General features: G+C 36.1%; 1 protein-coding gene and 1 long non-coding RNA gene across 6 annotated transcripts in view; both read right to left on the minus strand.

Moving 5' to 3' along the window:
• Positions 1-19,585, minus strand: part of Actn (alpha actinin) — a 183,431-nt gene that overhangs the window by 42,281 nt on the left and 121,565 nt on the right. For all 5 annotated transcript variants that reach the window (XM_081725761.1, XM_081725759.1, XM_081725762.1 and 2 more), the window contains exons 2-3: positions 6,990-7,224; positions 1,377-1,551 (exon numbers count right to left, since the gene is read on the minus strand). In XM_081725761.1, the coding sequence (XP_081581887.1) occupies positions 1,377-1,551; positions 6,990-7,224 (410 nt within the window). The remainder of the gene's footprint in view (positions 1-1,376; positions 1,552-6,989; positions 7,225-19,585) is intronic.
• LOC145694223 (uncharacterized) overlaps positions 11,327-19,585 on the minus strand; it is a 66,553-nt gene continuing 58,294 nt past the window's right edge. The window contains exon 3 of the long non-coding RNA XR_014132967.1: positions 11,327-11,777. This is a non-coding gene — a long non-coding RNA (uncharacterized LOC145694223). The remainder of the gene's footprint in view (positions 11,778-19,585) is intronic.

The following is a 19,585-nucleotide window of genomic DNA, read 5'->3' on the forward strand; positions in this document are numbered from 1 at the left end:
GGAAGTCGTGGGAAATTTCATTAAAAGGCCACATCCTCAGTCCTCGGGAAACGTAATAAAGATGCATATATAGGAATATGTGTATATACTGTATAGGAATAGATCTTGAAAGAAAGTTCGAAATTGAAAAAAAGGCTTTAGTAACGGAGGATGCATCCACCTGCAAGGCTTATTGGTTATCCAGTGGAACAACACAGAAAACAAGGCTCTCAAGTTCAATCATTCCAACCAAGTAAGTTACCTCCTTATTTTATAAATGTTAACACTACCGACAAACAAGCATTTACAAAAAATAACAATGGCAACTGAGTATTTTAGTTAACATTTTAACCTTGAGATTATTATTCGCCTTTTCCTTATTGACAATTTTCTTCACGTAAAAATAACTAAATATTTAAAAAGAAGTTTAAGAGTTTAAAACAACATTTTTTTAATAACATGGCAACTATCTCGGATAATTCGGATGATAAGCACCTGTAAACTACGTTCCTCATAGACAATCATTCAGTATCAAAATATATAATGAATTACAATACCAATCTTACTGGATGAAATTAAGAAACTATTAGCAATCTTATTTTCAACTATTATTTCAAAATTCAGATTTGTCTATTAAGTTTTATTTTTTTATCCACCGCCAACCGCATCCTTTTATTCTGCTCATCCGAGAATAGTTTCCAAACTCAATAACAAGGTTTAGTCGAATAACGAACTATTTAATTCAAAGATACGAGAAACCTGGAAGTTCATCAACGAAGAAGTAAAATCTGTTAGTGCTCCTCCTACTGTACCAATCCAATCTGGGTTGTTTACGCAAGACACCTTTCAAAAGCTTTATTATGTAAATGAAATGTCCTACTGGTCCTTAACCTTTCGATCTTATTACCAGTACGATATTCAGCGTCACGTAATTATCTTGCAGTTCCTAGTTTTCAACCAAAGACTTAATATTCCCTGATTAAAGGCAAGGGAATTGTTATTTTTTTCCAGACAGATTTTCAATGACAACAATTATTTCCAACTGGAGGCTCTGTAACGTCACAGTTTGCTGCTCCTCTTCTCAGTAAACTAGGAGGTGAGAAGAAGAATACAGGTAACGTGGCGTCGGGAAAGAACAGTAGTAATAAGCAAGACGGTGAGTCCATGATCTTGTGGACATACTATTCATGCACTGGCAACACTTATTTCTCATTCCCCTACCTCGTATCCTACCCTCTTCTGTTGTGTGTGTTCTCTCTCTCCCTTTCTCTCCTTCCTCCAACTGTAAACGTGTGCTCCTACGTTGTACATTGGTCAGTTGCAAATGACTTAATTAAGAACTTTACAATGTGTGAAAAAATAAATTTTTAAAAGTCAGAGAAAAGTACAGCGCATACCTGAGATGGAAGTTCTGGACGTTGACGTTTTTGTAAGGAGCAGTCTTCCGCTGACACCAAAGCAACAGACCTTCTTTCGCTGTCATCTCCTCAACCGAGATATCTTGGATGGCAAACCTTAAGATAATAGTCCAAATCATACCCAGAGTCATCTTCAGATTTCCATCAACGATTTCTGAAACATATCGAATATGTACATGATTGAAGTAGAATGTGATGAGAAAAAGCAACTTAGAATTTTACTATGATACACAACATGGGAACAAAAGGACATGCAAAAGTAAAACAAGAATATCAATTAATATCTTGAAATGATTAATACAAAATTTCCACAGTACTTTAAATATGATAAACATTTAACTTATTAACCTCCTTTCAACAGTTAAATTCCCTTATTTCCTCACATAAATACACACAAATATATTATTGATAGAAAGATACTTAAGAATATCAATAATACATAGTCTGATTCAAAAGAAATTCACAAAACAAAATGTGTGTCTATAGAGGGCATATTGTTATTAATTTGACGTTGAACAACACGAAGTTCTATGTGAAAATGTGTTTGCATGTGAATGTTGTATGGCCATCAGTCTGTGTTTGCAATGCTAAGATGACGCTAGCGAATGAATACTGTGTAATTAAATAACTTCAGGTGAGGTGGTATGGAAGGGCTGCGAGAGGCTGGGTGGTCATTCCACAGAAATGCTGCTTGTGTGGATACTGACGTGCCCTCCATGCATTCCTATGACGCTCTGGGAAGTACCTGGACAGAAAGATCGTTTAGGTCACCCTAACTGTCAGAACGGCGATAACCAATGCAATTAGAGCGACCGGAGACCCTATATAAGCGCAGGAACACTTAACACTTCACTGTTGAAGGTAGATCTTATGCTCTCGAGTTCCTCTCGCACAATTACGCTCACAACTGTCACCGGCGAGGGCGTCTTCTTTGGTTTTGCGAAAGACTGAAATAGAGACGCGAATGGAGGGTAATGGTATTCAGCGATGAAAGTCTTTTCCCTCTCGGTCATGTGTGTATTCGCAGATACACAGGTGAACAGGAATATCCCGCGTGTGTTTGTAATCACCATACAGGATCCCACATGGTACTCTGGTATGTGGGCTTAAGTTATACATCCCATTTGTGTCAGGTCTTCGAAGGGAGCATTACTAGTACCTAGTTACACGTTCATGGCGTCGTCAACCTCGTCTTTCAACTTTTACCTGGGTACTTTGTATAACTCCATCTTCCAGCAGAATAACGTGCATCCCCAATCACTGTCAACTCAGTATCTTCGGGGTACTTTTTTCTATTCTGGTCTGCTAGGTCTCCGGACTTAAACTCTTTACAGTACCATATGGAACACGGTGAGACGACTACTAACTGGTCTCTGGCAAAGACGATCACCAGCTACATCAAAACCTATAGCAAAAGTGGTATACCATTCTCCAGATAGACATTGAACATATGTACGATAGGTTACCTGACTGAACAATTGTTCGTGTGACCACTTGAATGGCTACTTAAGCCATTAAGGCAAGTATAAACGGTCTACACACTGCATATATACCAGTATACCCAAAGTGTATCAAAAGTCGCTTACCACTCTTTTAAAAATCTACACGGATATAGTTTCATTGACTGTGAGATGGGTGATACACATTAGGTTCAGGGGGATATGTCACACGGACGGACGCTATCTTCGAAATTTTTATTATGAATGTGGGTAGTATGATATACGACCATCCGATAGAATTTTCTCAGGATGTCAAATATGCAATCAGATTTCATGTAACTTAATGTGGTGAAAAGTTATTGGCAACTGAGTTACGTCTATCTATTTCTTGCAGGTGTGGAACCATGCCGTTAACATGTGAGAAATGCATCCAAATAATTAACTTATGGGGGTGGAAGGGGCCCATGCAGTGGTTGTTGATTTCAACCAGCGTCATTCACAACGTGACCCTGTGTCACATGTTGCAGTGTCACATTTATTAATAAAATCTGAGGAAACGGGCAAAGTTATGGACAGACCTCGTAGTCAACGACCGCGTACAGCCACAAACGAAGCAACAGCTACGGCAGTGCCGGCCTCTTTCTCGACATCACCCTAGCGAAGCACATGTCGTTTATCAATGTAATGTAGGGTCAATCACAGTTCAGTGCACAGGTTTAAGTGGCATCCATATAAGGTACAAATGCAGTTTTGGAGTAGACTATAGAGCAATTACAGCTAGACCCTAACTTGACTATGCGGATACTCCATTCGGATGGAGCTCACTACGTAAATGGGAAGGTTAACAGGCAGAACATACGCTATTGGTTATCTGAAACCCCCCGTGGACAAATCCTTCCAGTGACAGTGCAGAGATGATGGTGTGGATAGGCATATGAAGAACACGAATAATCGGTCTTTTTTTTTTTTTTTTTTTTTTTTTATTCCAGGAACTTCAACTGTGGAACGATACCTCGCGTTGTTACAGGAACAGGTAATGCCAGTTGCGATGTCTCAAGAGCGTACATTCACCAGTTTTTTCAACACGATGGCGCCCCCCCCCCTACTATGGCGTCGTGGTGCGTCACTACTTGGATGAACAATTCCTTGGGACATGGATTAGTCGACGTAGGCCAGTTGAATGACCTGCCGATCACCAGACCTAACGCCACTTCATTTCCACCTTTGGGGACATATAAGGCTATGGTTTACGCAATGAAAATTCGTAATCTTTGTTATCTGGGAACAACGTTATCATCGCTGCCTGTACACAAATTTACCCGATACCCTGGTTCGTGTCCACAGCAACTAGGAGAAGCGTCTGAAAACATTCATTGTTCAGCACGGACAACATATGGAACACATTGTGTAAGGACAACATATGGAATACATTGTGTAACAGGCAAATATAACTTTTAGCTGCCAATAACTTTTCACCAAATTTAATCATATGAAATCTGATTGCATATTTGACGTCCTGAGAAAATTCTATTCCAAGGTCATATGTCACATTATCCACTTATCTATCTATCTATATATATAAAAGAGAACGCACAAATCCTTTGTTCCCTCATCACGCTAATACGGCTGAACCAATTTCTTTCATTTTTGGGGGGTTATTAGGATTTGGACCCTAGATGGTTTTTATCATATCACTTTAATTTTTAATTACCAGTGTCTTGAGATAATTGACCATTCAAGTGTCCATAACGTACAAATCCTTTGTTAGTTCATCATAGGTAAAAATAAACGTATTTATATGCAACCCGCATGACCGTGTCACTCGGCGGGTTAACATAAATGACAGGCGATATAATGTTAACATTTACTGCAATCTACTATGGTTTTTATCATATCACTTGAAAGCGAAAAAGTAAAAATTATCTAAGTAACAACGTTTATTGCGTTCCGGGGTGACCGCAGCGAAGCGGGGTGAACGCTGCTAGTCGTTCATAATAAACATTTCGGAAACAAGATGTCCGCCGACCACGATATATTTCCAAAAGTGTCCTTTTGGGTCTAATGTATATCGCCCATCTCACATTCAATTAAACTTCTTATGTGCGGATTTAAAACGGGTGGAAGGGACTTTTGAAACATTCTGTATATATATTACTCAAACTCTTGTGCCCTGGGTCAGGCTATTTAAAAGAAACGTTCGGTAACAGAGATACCTTCTTGGTGAGTGAATTAAAAATAATAATAATAATAATAATAATAATGTTATTATCAAAATCTCCCGTTACATATCATCACTACGAAAAAAAAACTAACTTTACAGCGAAATGGTTTTTGTTTAGGCTTCCTAAGAATCTTCGAAATAAATGTCTAAGAAAGCTTCAACTCTATAAATGAGAAACAATTATAACTTTCAAGCCCTTCAAAGATTCAAATTCTTTAAAAATGTTTTTTTTAAGTCCATAACGGAGGATTTTAATACTGTATATTGTGAATATAGGAAAATTAATGAAGCCTTAAAAATGTAAAAAGTGGAAGAATTTAAATGGGAGGTAACACACTATACATTCTCATATCCTAGGCAATTTAAGTGATGATTTTGAGTTTAACGTCTTTCAGCAGTGAGGCTATATGAGACAGGACCTACTGATTAACGTGGAATCCGAACCACATGAGCACCCGACGGGATTCGAACCCGGGTCTCCCACGCCAAAGGCACGTACGCTAACCGCTTATTCACGAAGGAGCTCCTTAGGCAATTTAAGTGAATAGGAAATAAATACTCGAAACAGTTTAATTTGCTTAGGTCACAAATAAATAAATAAAATACTCTTGCCGATCCTGGAATTTGAAAATTAAATATCAATTATTTACATAACATTAGATTATTCACTTCTACCACGTGTCAAAATTTAATAAAAAAGAAACCAAAAACGAAAGTATCACCGAAACGAGCAGATTTCTGTGTCATCATCAACTATATTAACTTCGTATATCGAAACAGTACATAGCCTAGTTCATCCAAATAACCTGAGGCAATGCTGACTGGCCTGATCAACTATTTCATATACATATACGTTCTACATTTATTAATTACAATAGAACGAAATCAGATTACACTCTCTTTATAAGCTGCATAAGACAGAAGCAGAGGAAAGCTAATTTACAGCATTACACTATTATTTTCACAAAGCCTCTTACCAATTAAATTTTGAAACCTCAGCTATTAGAAGACCAAACAACACACAACTGGTTTATTTGGGTAAACTCTTCAAGCATACTAATATTCCGGTTTATATTATGGAAGTTTTAAATATAAGCTTATAATTATTTTGTGTGTTATTGTAAACCCACCAGCATAAATGGGAATATACGTTTTACAAGATCTTTCGTCCGATAATTCCGAATGAACTGACAATTAAAGACAATTTTTAGGATTGTTCTAGACAACTAACTGCTTTTTATGTCAAAGAAAATTGAACTCAAATTGGCCGGCACGCTCAAGCTATTAGCAAAAGAACACGAGGGATTTGTAGTGACTATACATTTATCAGCTGAACATTCTCATTTAGAATACGACTAACACTATAAAACAGCAACAAAATATTTGAGTATTTTGGCTGTCCTAATATTTACTTTCAAAACTTAATCAGGTGTAATTCTATCACGTTTTATACGTCACGTGTATTGGAATTACATTTTATCATTAAACTGTCACTAAAAGTCACATAAAAATAAAGGTTATTTGTATATTATAATGAAAATCTCGACTTTGTATATGCATGTTTATGGGGTTGTCATACATGAAGAGTTTACAAAAAAAGCTTGTTCATTCAAAATACCTACTGAGGCATTACCACCAATGTCAGATCTCATAAAAAGTTACCGATTTTATAGATCCCTATTTGTATTTCATCGCGTACAGTCTTATTAAAATGAAATGTGTTAAATTACAAACATGTATAGTGAAGAAATTTGAAATATATTAAATTACGGACTTGTACAGTAAAGAAATTTACTAAGTAACTTTTCCTTTTCCAAAGTTTAGCTTTCGAGATTTCTACCATTTCCTCGTGAAATTTTCATATTTTTACTTCGTTTAAGACTAATGTTAGTAGACATTTTTTGTGATGAAGTGTTAATTGAATTACATTACCTTCGGCACCAATGGAAACAAGCTTGACTCCTTTGCTCGCGATGAAATCTAAAGCCTTGTTAACGTTGGCAATTTTATGGAAGCGCATCTTGCCTCGATCAGGTTTGGGGAGGGTCTCGCCCGAGATGACTTCCAGGAGCAGCATCAACTTGAGGCCATTCCTGAAGTCGTCCTCGATGTTCTCGATGGAGGTACCAGCTTTTCGGAGGTGAGAGTTGCACCATGCTGTGAATGTCTGAAACAGAAAGCATAAATAAGTAAATCTCAATTTTTAAGAAGAAAGTTAATATATGTTTTTTTTTTTTTTTTTTTTTTTAATTTATATGTATTCCAATTTCTACATGTATGTGAGACTAAGATATTACAAGTCAATTTCCTAAGCTGTACTTTAAATTTTTAATGTCATATACAGAAGGTCGTTCCACTCTTGGTACTGAACTGTATCTGCCTTCCCTAAGTTATAAAACCAATTTTCCACACCGTTCATATTTAATATGATGGTCCTGGCGATGAATAATTGCACATCGGAGCTTCAATTGAAAGAGGGTTCTATTCACCACAGTCACGTCTAATTTAACTCTGCGTTCTTTTCAGAGTAAATCAATTATTGCGACTCGACGTTTTATGGTGTTCCGTTTTATATATTGTAGACCAAAGCCTTAAGTTCATGGGTAATGCATCTGGGATTTAACAAGGATGTATCTAGATGGTATAGCCTCTCCTGTTCCATGTCATGTACGCCACTGTTGTTTTTGCGGTGTAATATCTGGCACTGTCTTGATGGATGTGAACTTTGAAGGTCTCATTGCTAAAGCAGGGACATGTTGGCGGTATGTGGGATTAAGACGTGCTGTATATAGTAAGCAGCATTTATATTCACATTAAATGCCACTCTATGTATAGGAAGCTTCCTCTTAGTACAGAAACCCGCCACTATCCAAAGTCCTTGGAGGAAACTTACTTTGCACGTGCAAATCCACTGTGCGCGTTCTTTCCCATCAGTAGGGCAGCAGTAAATCCCACGCACTTGCTTTGATCTGGTCAGAGGTCCACGTCTCATCTAAGGGTGATTCTGATCACATAACTATTTAACACCCATTAGGCAGCGCTCATACAACGTTTGCATGCCTCTCTCCGTTGGCTAATGTGCGTTAGTGTTAGAAAAGGACTGCGTGTTTTGCGTAGTTTTCAGAACTAATTCCTATTGGAAGATTCGACCGGATTGCCACCACACAGTCGACGCGTGCTGTTATTTTACGTTGCGACAATGGATTCACTTTGGTCATATATTGCTATACTTTACTAATGACATGTCGAGTGCGTTTCGGAGCTGGATTCTTCTGCCGCTTTTGACCAGATCCTGCGGATTGTCCTTCGAGAATGCATGAACATAAAGATGGACTGCTGCATGCATCACTTATCAGACACTGAAACCTTAGCATTTACATCGTTTTTATTTATTTATTTGTCTATAACTATGTTACGATGTAACCCTCCCAAAAACGGGTGTATTTTTAGAAGCGTGATGGATCGCAAAGACACTTACTTTCTCGTAACTTGTAGATGACTTATCTGTTTCACGTGTGATATGTACGCTATAGTACTAGGACAAATGCAGCACCTCTGGCGCCCTGCAATTCACTACCATGAGGATGAAAGTATCTTCTGTACAATTAAAACAGAAGGAATACCATAGCAAAGAATTATCACTCATGACTCATGCCAATGGTAAATGTGTCCAGGTTTGGATAAATTTCCAATTGCACTTTTAAAAACTAATTAGAGGACGCGGAATGAAACTACTTTCAAACATATTCGTCTATTAAGTCACGAGAGAAATTACCTCAAAGTTAGGTTAGCTATTTATATTTATTTATATCCCAACTGATCTCGTAACCCAATAGACAGACATTTTTAAATAGTTTCGCTGTATTCCGCGTTCTCAAACTAATATAAAAGGCAAAATTAGAAATCTACCCTAGCGTGGGCACTTTTACCATTGGTATGAGCGGTAGATCTTTATGATAATAAACTGGAACCGACAAAAGGAGCAGCCTGCCACTATAAAACAGCAATTTTATCAGTAGTACTGATCACAGTTCCTATCTACTGCTTCACGAAAATTACAGTAACATCAATTTTATCTTCACAGACATTCCAGTGAAGTCACTTGATGTCTCATTGTGATAGATTATTGCGCCTTTGGCCCACTGAAGCGAGCTTTGTCTCTACAGGAGGCCCCGCACTATTCAAGGATTTGAGAAAGCCTGCAGGAGTAATTACGAATAAACATGTCTATCTTTTGTGCCGGTCTTCTACAGTGGACACTTTGCTATCGGGCTATTGCCAAAATGCAGGCCCACTCAATAAAGTACCATCGATGGTGATGACATGACTTCTCTTAAGGTAGATGCTGTTTGAAATCGTGGCCATAGATCGGAAACTACCTCTGAATTTGCTCTCGCATAATTATGCTCTTCAAAAACGACTTCAATAATATTCTCAATTTCTAGAAAAGTTAGATCAATATTAATTTATTTCAAGTCTTATTTACTTCCCAGGTGTGACTGTTAAAATATATTAACTAGACAACTAAGTCTAAACATTAAAACTAGATAATTAAAGAGAGTTTAATGTCATGAAATACATATAAAGCGTAACGATATTTCTCAAAAGGAACTTCAATTATTACACTTGGCAACGTGACTAATTGCTTTAGCTAGTTGAGAAAACATTGGTGTTTTATACTCCATGATGTGGCAGGCACAATGATATTTTAATGAAGTGGTTCTATTTTCACACCAAGACCGGTCCTTTGACTCAATCTATTTTTAAACTTCCTTAGTTTATTCGAGGTGCAACGTGGTTACTTGAACAGGTGAAAATAGCTACCAGAAATCGCCCACATGCTAGAAGACATCTCTCCTCGCAACTTTGATACTATAAATAGTGTACTTCATTCCACTAGTAGTCATGCTCTCTTTCACAGTTTCATCTGCATAAACATCACTGACATTCTGAGTCAATAAGCAAGTATCTTTCACTTGGGATTGAGGAATTTTGTGGAATATTTTCAATTATTTGAGTGCACACATTTTAGAAATGTGCAACTGATGATGATAAAAAGTTTATTATGCATAATAGACGGAAGAATACCTCTTTTACATTCTATTCTATATTTCATCATAATGATTTTAGATAGGCAAATTGCCTGCACAGTTAACACAGATAGCTCAGGCAGCGACATCTATTAGCATCAGGCAGGCAAGAGAAAGCGCAGGAAGTGTCATCTATTAGCGTTACTTTAATATTAGCGTGCCACACAGACGGAGACGTTTGCCGTTTATTAAGATATACACAGGATATTTCAAAAGGTCATGGCAAACGTCTAAGACGTGATCCCTCACGACATATTGAAGATTTTGGGATAGGCAATTTAGGATTGGTGAAACCAAGATAAGGTTCCTCAGGCCTAGATCAGATCATTCAACTGGAAAACTACGAATACTGGTGTGCACGGATACAAAGTGGCATCCACATCATCTCGATCCGCATCCGCAAATAAGGAGAATAGCAAATGTATAAAACTTGACTCTTCTATGACAACCACGATTTCAAAAGTAGTTCCCTCTCCTACTATATTTTTTTAAAAATATTTCCGTTCTTATTTCGTGAATCCTATGATGTAATATCAATAAAATTCAACTATAATTTTCTGTTGTAAGTCAACTACACTAAATAAAATGTAAACAGAAATATGAAATTAATGAAAAACATTCCTATTTACTTAAGATCCTCTCAAATCCAAATTTTTATCAAGAAAATTGTCAAACTGGTAAGTCCATATCCCTATCAATCAATTTTCGAGCAAATCCTTTCTTTCTTTTTTTCTAACTCATAAGACGTGTGTGTTTGCTCAAAAAGCAAAGGTAAAATTGAAATAAAAGACCTGTTCCAAAATTAAGAACATTCCCCCTTACATGAATTGCAAAAAAATCAGAACAGTATTTCATATTTACTGCAGAGTTTTAACGCAGACAAAAACATATATATATATATATATATATATATATATATATATATATATATATATATATATATATATATATATATATATATATATATATATATATATATATATATATATTCTGGTAGTTACCTGTCCCGAAAGGGTACTCACACTTTATTAGAATGTATAAAATAATTAACAGTGTTTAAAAGAACAAAATCGACAGACAATATTACGATTATCAATTTTCATTCATCAGTATGTATCATTGTCTGTCAGGGTGAAAAGAAGGAAGGAATAATAAGAAAAAACTAACAATTACCTAAAAGGCCTAAGTGTAGAACTTGATTCTGGACCGTTGAATGATATTCCATCAGGTTTTTACATAAACCGACTGAACTCTCAACCTCGACCTCTATTTTTCTTTTACTCCTCAAGTCTGTCACTAAGCAAATAAGCTGTTGTAAGCAGATACATTAATGAACCCCAAAACAATTGTAAGTATTAAAAATAAGAGGACAACTAATTAATTTGGTTAATTGGATGCTTTGGGTTTTAGCGTCCATACAGCTTAACGTGGAATACAAACTCCAGACAGGAACTGGACCCAGATCTTTCACGCCAAAGGAAGAACTCAACAATTTAGCCAAGGAAGCCCCATTGATAATTTACTGTACGCGTGGAGAAAGTACAGTAATTTTTAAACGATACTGAAATTTACAGGAAAGCATACAATCTCTGCAATTGAGCAAACGAAATTCGGCCGTTTATATCATAGTCTGAAAAAAAAAAAAAAAAAAAAAATCACAACTAACGAACTGTCGAAAAAGGCTACAATCAACTACAGAAGTTATTCTAGCTACCAGTATTTCTTCTAATTATTGTAGTTTTGTTGCATGTGTCCTGAATCTACTATTTATTGTTAGAAAACACCAATTAGCGTTAATATAAAATATATTCATAAAGAATTGAATTCCAAAATTCAAATTTAAGTACTTGAAAACTGGATTTAGGATAGCCTTCATCTGGTCTTTTTCGAAGATTTAGCTATTAATGGCCGAAAATAACAAAGTTACGGTCAATAAACGTTTCAGAACCATGAGTATAAACAATGGTAACATTTGTTAGATACACTCAAATGTTCTTAAACACACGTGAACAATTGATTAACAAGTTTGGGAAGAATACTGTATAGTTCAGTAATAAGTGAATTACGAATCGAGGGCCAGATGTGGTCCCCAAAAGGTTCAATCCTGCTCATGACATAATTCCTAATTTAGAAAAGAATATGGTTATTTCGATTTTTTTCAAAGAAAAAGACATACATGAGAATTTAGTTTCACTCATTACAAAAACTGTGAAACAAAAATTGTGTATTACAAGAATGTATCATTGTTATTTTTAATATAAATTACTGTGTAATTTACTTAAAGAAATTCTGAAATTACATATAAATATATAACACTATATTATGTAATATTCCAAACAGATGTAACATTACATGTCTATAGCCACATATACATAATAAGCATATGGCACATCCCGATATTATTAATATATCCATTTCAGAGTATCTTGTTTTGGAAAGCTAGTTGGAAATTATATTTGAACGCCTACAGTTTTTTCTTTCTTTGTCTTTCTCCTACAAATATTTGCCCATCACTGGTGTAATCTATTTATAATTTTTATCACGGAAGTTATAATTATTACGAGTGTTACCAAATCTGTAGAAACTTGGAAAATTTTCAAATGACCAAGTTATTACATATTTAGATTTACTACATTATTTTAAACCAACGATGAAAATTTGTACGATGCAAATATCTATAGAAGGAAATTATTTTATATACTCTGCAGTATCACCAGATTACCAACCATGTCAATCTTGCATAAAATGACACTACGTCAGATTATTACGTATTTCAAATCTACATATTAAATAAAAATGTACACAATATTTCTTATTCAGTGTTAGGTACTGAGGACACTACAGTATCGCAAACATCCTTGTACAACAGTAGTAACACAAGTGAAAGGGATAGTGCAACGATGATCATTGCATGACGAATTACGAATGAATAGGAACGAAAAAACAAGGAAATGAAAATTGTTTTTTTTTTCTAATCACATCCAATCACGTCCCAATAGGGATTTTCGGCACAAAAGACGGCAATGCTAACTTTTTGTCCACGAGGGGAGCTCATTTGAGGAAGTGTGCTGAGAATGGTGGAAGACATGTGAAGCACATATTATGCCTTAAGGCAATGTGCTATTCATTGCCTACTTCCCCACTTTCGAGTAGGGATTTACCAGATTACCCGTTTATCTCATTACAGCAAAATGCTAGTTTCTCTTCAACTCGAAGAAATACTGCGTTTCTATTCTCCTTCTCCCTTCCAAACATTGCCTGGCATAATGGTAAGAGGTCAGTGAGTTACTGAACATCTGACTTAATCGGCAATCTTCTGCTTGCTAATGAACATCTCTTCAGTTTCACAATACGCCATAAATCGTTACATATACTTCATTACATAAACATTTAAGAGAAGTACGAGTAACTTGAATGTTGACACTGACAGATAGATATCAATATGTTTGAATAGCATGAAATCAGTAACAAGTATCATATTTAAGACAGTTTTCCTGAAGAAAAATACAGGTAGCAATGCAACACTGAAAGGTAGTACGACATAAATATAATCTGGTCAAAATTCCTCCTATTTGTTAAATTTAAAACTATGACAATCCTGCTTTAAAGTCACATTGCAAACACACTAATGAACACAAAAGCGCTTGTAGTATTACCAAGCCGGAAACAAACAAACAAAAACAATTACGTCTATAATTTCTTGTACGAATAGAGAAAATTATGTAATTCTCCTACTAACAGTGTCATTTTCCTAATAAACTTTTTTTTTTTTTTTTTTTTTTTTTTGACAAACTACAAATTTCCGCTTGTATAGTGTATTTTGTTCTATCACTGGCGAAAGAAAAAAAAGGATAACAGGAAGTTAGAACTGAAGATTATTTTGATCAATTATCATTACTGACAACATCCTACCGTATTGTCTACACGGAATATCACAGTAACACCACAATTTTCTGTTATAAGGAAGCATCCTTTTCATTATTAACCTTTGTTTGTAACACGTTAACCGGAACACGAAACACTTAATTGATCTAACTCTTTCATCAATGATCCCTCCCTCACACATTAAGTTTCTTATATGAGCCTAACACACGCAACCAGAACTTGTGCAGAAGCACTAATAAAAATAATAAGCAAGTAGAATACGTGGTCTTAATACAAATGGTTATTCTCAGATTTCTTGATTCCTTCATTGTCGGTGCCGTTAAAATGCGGTCTCAGCTACTTTCAAAAAACAGCACGCAAGCAGCTATTTACAATGAAGTCTTTTTACAGCTAATTTACCAATAGCTCTCGGCAATACCTGCGCAACTGCATATTGCTTATACACTGGAATTACTGGAAATACAGAAACTATATTGCACTGATGTCAGTCAGTATTAGCTTGTATAATACATCATATAAACTGTCAACCCTCCGAAAACAGAAATTACTGATTTGAGATGTGAAAAAATAGAGATTCATTAATGAAGCTTTTTTCCAATTATTCAATCTTCCTTAGAGTAGCCAAATACTTAAAGCCGGGAGCACTTCAAATATCCTTTTATACAGTCTTTCATGTTATAAAAATATACGAAACTGATCTCTAGAATTAGTTATATTGCTTTCTCCTTTATCTTTTAACCCTTTCAAATTGGCAATAAATACGATTCAGATGTCTCTCTCTTCAGGAAGGGCGGAACTTTCCAACGATGTGCGTTTCACCTACATTGGGGGTCTCGCAGCGGCAGGGTAAGGGGAAATTTGGATGATTTTAGTTCCCTCTCACCCTCAGTAAACGTTTCTGAATTTTCTTTTCGTTACATTGTTCACACGTGTATCAACTCAGAAGTTCATCGCCACAGAAAAGAAAAACACTAATAGATCCTATTCTGTGACTAGTTGATACGTGCTGCTTCCGAAAGGTATGTTTTATCTTCCTATATACGCTTACACAGACGTCCCCAAAAATTTTCCAACTCAAATACTGTACACCCCGCACGACTTCCCATACAAGCGACACCTCCTTCCCATTCCTATAGGATCTAACAACTTGCATAATATGAGGTGACGTGTACAGCGTATATTGTGAAGTTCCGCGCTGTGTAATTGTGCCTATTCACCCACTGAACCCCCACTTGGTTCCAAAAATTCTGAAGACGCTGTTTTCGAATACTCTAAACTTAAGCTCATCCCGTCATTTTAATGACAAACATTCGTATCCATAAAGGACTATGAGCAATCCTGTGTCCTTACTGATTGTCAAATTTAACCTCTCCCATATCAATTGCAACGAGTTATTATTAAGCAATAGCGTGTAATACTCGCCTTAACACAGATTTAATTTCTTTGCCAGCATAATTCTTACTTGTAACACCTACTACTAAATCTGTTCGTTTCCTTTATTCTAATACCATTCCCAAAATTTCGCACTATACATAAAATAAAACTCACCTCTATGGTGTTACAGTTAGTGTTGCCCACGAAACGAGATGAGAAATTAGGTTTTCTAGTGTTGTCTCGGAAAATTTCTCGTCTCGTTTTGTAAATCTTTGTTCAAAATTTATACAGCTGATTTTTCTTCATCTAGAACAGTAGTTCCCAACTTTGTTTACCTGGTGCCTCCCTTCATGAGCTCTACGTGCCTCGCGCTCTCTTCGTAAATTCTACATGCTTAATGCTCCGTTTCATAAGCCGTATATACTTCATGCCCATCCCTTACTACTCGTTGACCATACGTGCTTTTTCTCTTACTCCTGCAGGAGCACGGTGGCTCTGTGGCAGAGCGCTTACCTCTAGTGCGTGGAGTTTCTGGTTAGATCCCCAGCCACATCATGTCCGTGGGTTTTCTCGACGTACACCCACATTCTCATTCCACTAATTTTTCCAACATCATTCACTTGCCTTAATCATCCGTCTTCCTTAGCCTAAAAGGCATAATGTGAGAGTTATGCTGGAAGATTTCATTTTATTTTCTTACTCCTGCAATTTTGAAGGCAGCATTAAGTATAATAATAATAATAATAATAATAATAATAATAATAATAATAATAATAATAATAATAATCATATTCTCGCTGTTTATATTTACTTGCATTAGGACTTCCACATACCATTGTAGTACAAGTGCATAATATTATTATTATTATTTACCAGCTTGGTCTTCATGAAATCATAGTAGTTACTCAACAGTTATTTTGTTTTTATACGGTATTTAATTTAATACCTCTTAGTTACAAAATTCGTAATATTTGTAACCACGGATTTCAGTTTATTTCTAGTGAATTCACTCCTGTCAGTAGTCTGTGTATTGTTCATTTTTTTTTTTTTTTTGTATGTGTGTGTGTGTGTGTGTGATATTGTAAGGATAGAGTGGAGTCAGGAACAGAACCGTATAGCTGTGATTGCATTACACAAGTGTGGTCACAAGGCATCGAAGATGTTCAAACTCTCTAACCTCTGAAAATCACACTATCGGACCCCAGCAAGGATCTCTTGAGATTTCCTCTGTACGTGACCGCCAAAGACCAAGGCGACCGCGGAGTAGCAGAACACTACAAGCCATTCACGTTGTCAGGCAGAGAATTCGTCGAAATCCCCTTCGGAAGAAAGAAAAAAAAATTACATCTGTGGATCTGCTGTCTTCTTTACATTAGGATTGCTCCTTCATGTGACAGTATTTACGACAAGACTAGATAAACGTCATCACAATCACGTCCACGAAGGAGGTAACATAACATTTAAACCAAATTTATTATCAGAGGCCGATCTAGAAGGTAAAAATGGGGGTGGGCACCCAGACTGTTAGGCACATGATGAGTTTATTATAAACTTTCAAAAATATATAAATTATAGCTTAAATTATTTTTGTCACCCAAAAAACTTGGGGGGCTAGGCACCCCGGCCTCGGCCTAGATCCCCCACTGTTTATTATTACTGAAGTATATTATGTAATCACTTGCGCTTCTTTAAACGTTAATAAATGCTCTTCATTGTATTCCTACAATCATTTTTATCAATGTGCAGTTTTTATACTATGAATCATGCAACACTATAACAGTGTTTGAAAACTAAGACTTGGGTGAATCTCACGAGACTAGTCTCGTCTCGTAGGCAACACAAGTTAAAGCCCAAGAAAAGTTATGGCCGCATTCAGGTATCTTTTACTTGAAATGTGTGAGATGGGCTCCCATTGCTCGTCGTTTCTAGCCTTCTGGACCAGACTACAATATCTCTTAAAACTTCTGTATTGGACGCACCGTAAGGAATGCAGTGATTTGAATTTCAGAAGAAAGTTTGGAGTAAAGTTTGTAATTTACCTCGCATGAATGTAAGTAAATTTGTGGCGGCCTCGAATCCACTGATTTCACTGTACTTTCCGTACGTATCAATAATAATAACAATAATAATAATAATAATAATAATAATAATAATAATAATAATAATAATAATAATAATAATAATAATAATAATAATAATAATAATAAATTAGCCTAATTTAAACTGCTTACGTTCCTATTTTCTGCACAGTGAAGCATGAATAAAATTACAATAGGTTTCGATTTCCTATATAGGGTTGCAGTTCATAGAGGATTTTCGAGGGATGCTCTGCCGGGGAATCAAATTCAGAGCCACTTTCTTTTCTGTGCATCATTATTATTTCGTTCTGCGGAAACGTTCTTTTTTTATTCATTCAGAACGGTGTCAGGAACTCATTCTGGGGTCTTCTTTTGTTCAACGATGTCCGGCAACTTAATTAACAATAGCACATTCGCACACACCTTTCACAGAAATGCAGCGGCTTTTTATGGTAAGCTAGTTATCACAGAATTCTTGTGTTGTTACACAGCTTTTGATACCATCATGCACCATTAACATTCAAAGCAACTATTATGTCCTTTTAAAAAGTATCACCTGTGCGTCACAACAAACTGGTTATTGGCTCTTCATCTCAATTTAGGTTCCGACTAATTCACTGAACTCAAAATTTCATCAAATAATAACACCTACAAAAACAAAGAATTTAGTCCCATTCACACATAAACGTATTTCGGAGAAAACATTAATGTATAAATTCAATGTTAAGTTCCGAACGGCTTACGCGTGTTCCCTGGGTTCGATTCTCACTTCAGTAGGTTTCGTCTCATAGTCTCAGTGCCGAAAAAGAACGTTAAAATCAAACTACCCACATATCAATTGAGTGGAGGAGTAAGTCCTTGCCATTTCTGTGATCCCTTAAATCTTTAAATAAGAACATAATCAATGCTATTTGCACTGCCTATTTTGTAAACTAAATTATCGTGTGTTCACTCTTCTCGAACACAGCAAACATGAGTACCCTGCCACTATATTTACCGTGATTTTTTTAAAACATTGTTAAAGAGTGATAAACTAAAACAGCGGCGATACGTAATGCTAAAGTTTAAGAAGAAAGGAAACTACTGATGCGGATTAAAGAAAGAGAAAGAAAGACAATTCGACCAAGGAGAGCCTTGAACAATTAGTTCCAAGAATGAAAACGGAAAAAATTACCACGTAAATGACGCTAGACTATAGTAAAACAGAAGCAAAGATTTGGTACCAAATACGAGTAGGAAAAGCGCTTGCAAAACTCAAATACAGTAAGCAAAAATTAGGAAGGGTCATTAAAAAAATGTTGGTCCAGAAATCTGGAGGAAATTAAGGGAATACTTGAACTCTGGTCGAGAAAATTAGGGGCGTCGCAAGGGCTGCCAATGTCAGGGTAGACGATAGTCCATCGAAAAGTATACAGGATGGTTCACGTAGGTACGATGTTCCGAATTTTTTTCTCCGTTGTTATACGCCTTTTATTTTTGTATACAATGGTAACCAATGTCTTTTTTTTTTTTTTTTTTTTTTTGCGTACAACAAATAATAGTGTTGCCACAGTTCCACAAACTTCTAAGACATTTATTTTTTTCCATTTTTTGATTTTCTTTTTCTTTTACGGGTTGAGCACAAGGGACACACAAGTTACCTCGTTGGAATCTGCATCCTATAATAATTCCAACGAAGTGTGGCTTTATCTCTGTGATAATTAGGGCTGCCAACATCAGGGTAGACCAAAATATATTTCGAAAAATATGTACAGGGTGATTCTCGTAGGAAACATATTCAGAACTTGGTATTGAACTTTCGCCCTTCATTTTTTCGTTACATGATTGTACCCAATGTTTGACGTACGCGTATAAACATTTTTCCTGCGTGCGACAAGTAACAGTGTTGTCAGTCTCTCACAAATTCCCCAAAACAGAAAATTTCTCATTAAAAATTTACGGGTTTGCCACGGGAAACACAAAAGTTACCTCGTTAAAATCTGTGTTCCATAAGCTTTACAACGAAGTGTCTTCTTGTTCCAGTGACAATTAGGAGTACTTGGGCCGCCAACGTAAAAGTCTACGATTTTCTTGAAATGCCTGTCCGTCTGAAAAGGTTAAG

Source organism: Thermobia domestica, chromosome 9 (genome assembly GCF_964235325.1).
Source record: "Thermobia domestica chromosome 9, izTheDome1.hap1.1, whole genome shotgun sequence".
NCBI classification, from domain to species: Eukaryota; Metazoa; Arthropoda; class Insecta; order Zygentoma; family Lepismatidae; genus Thermobia; species Thermobia domestica.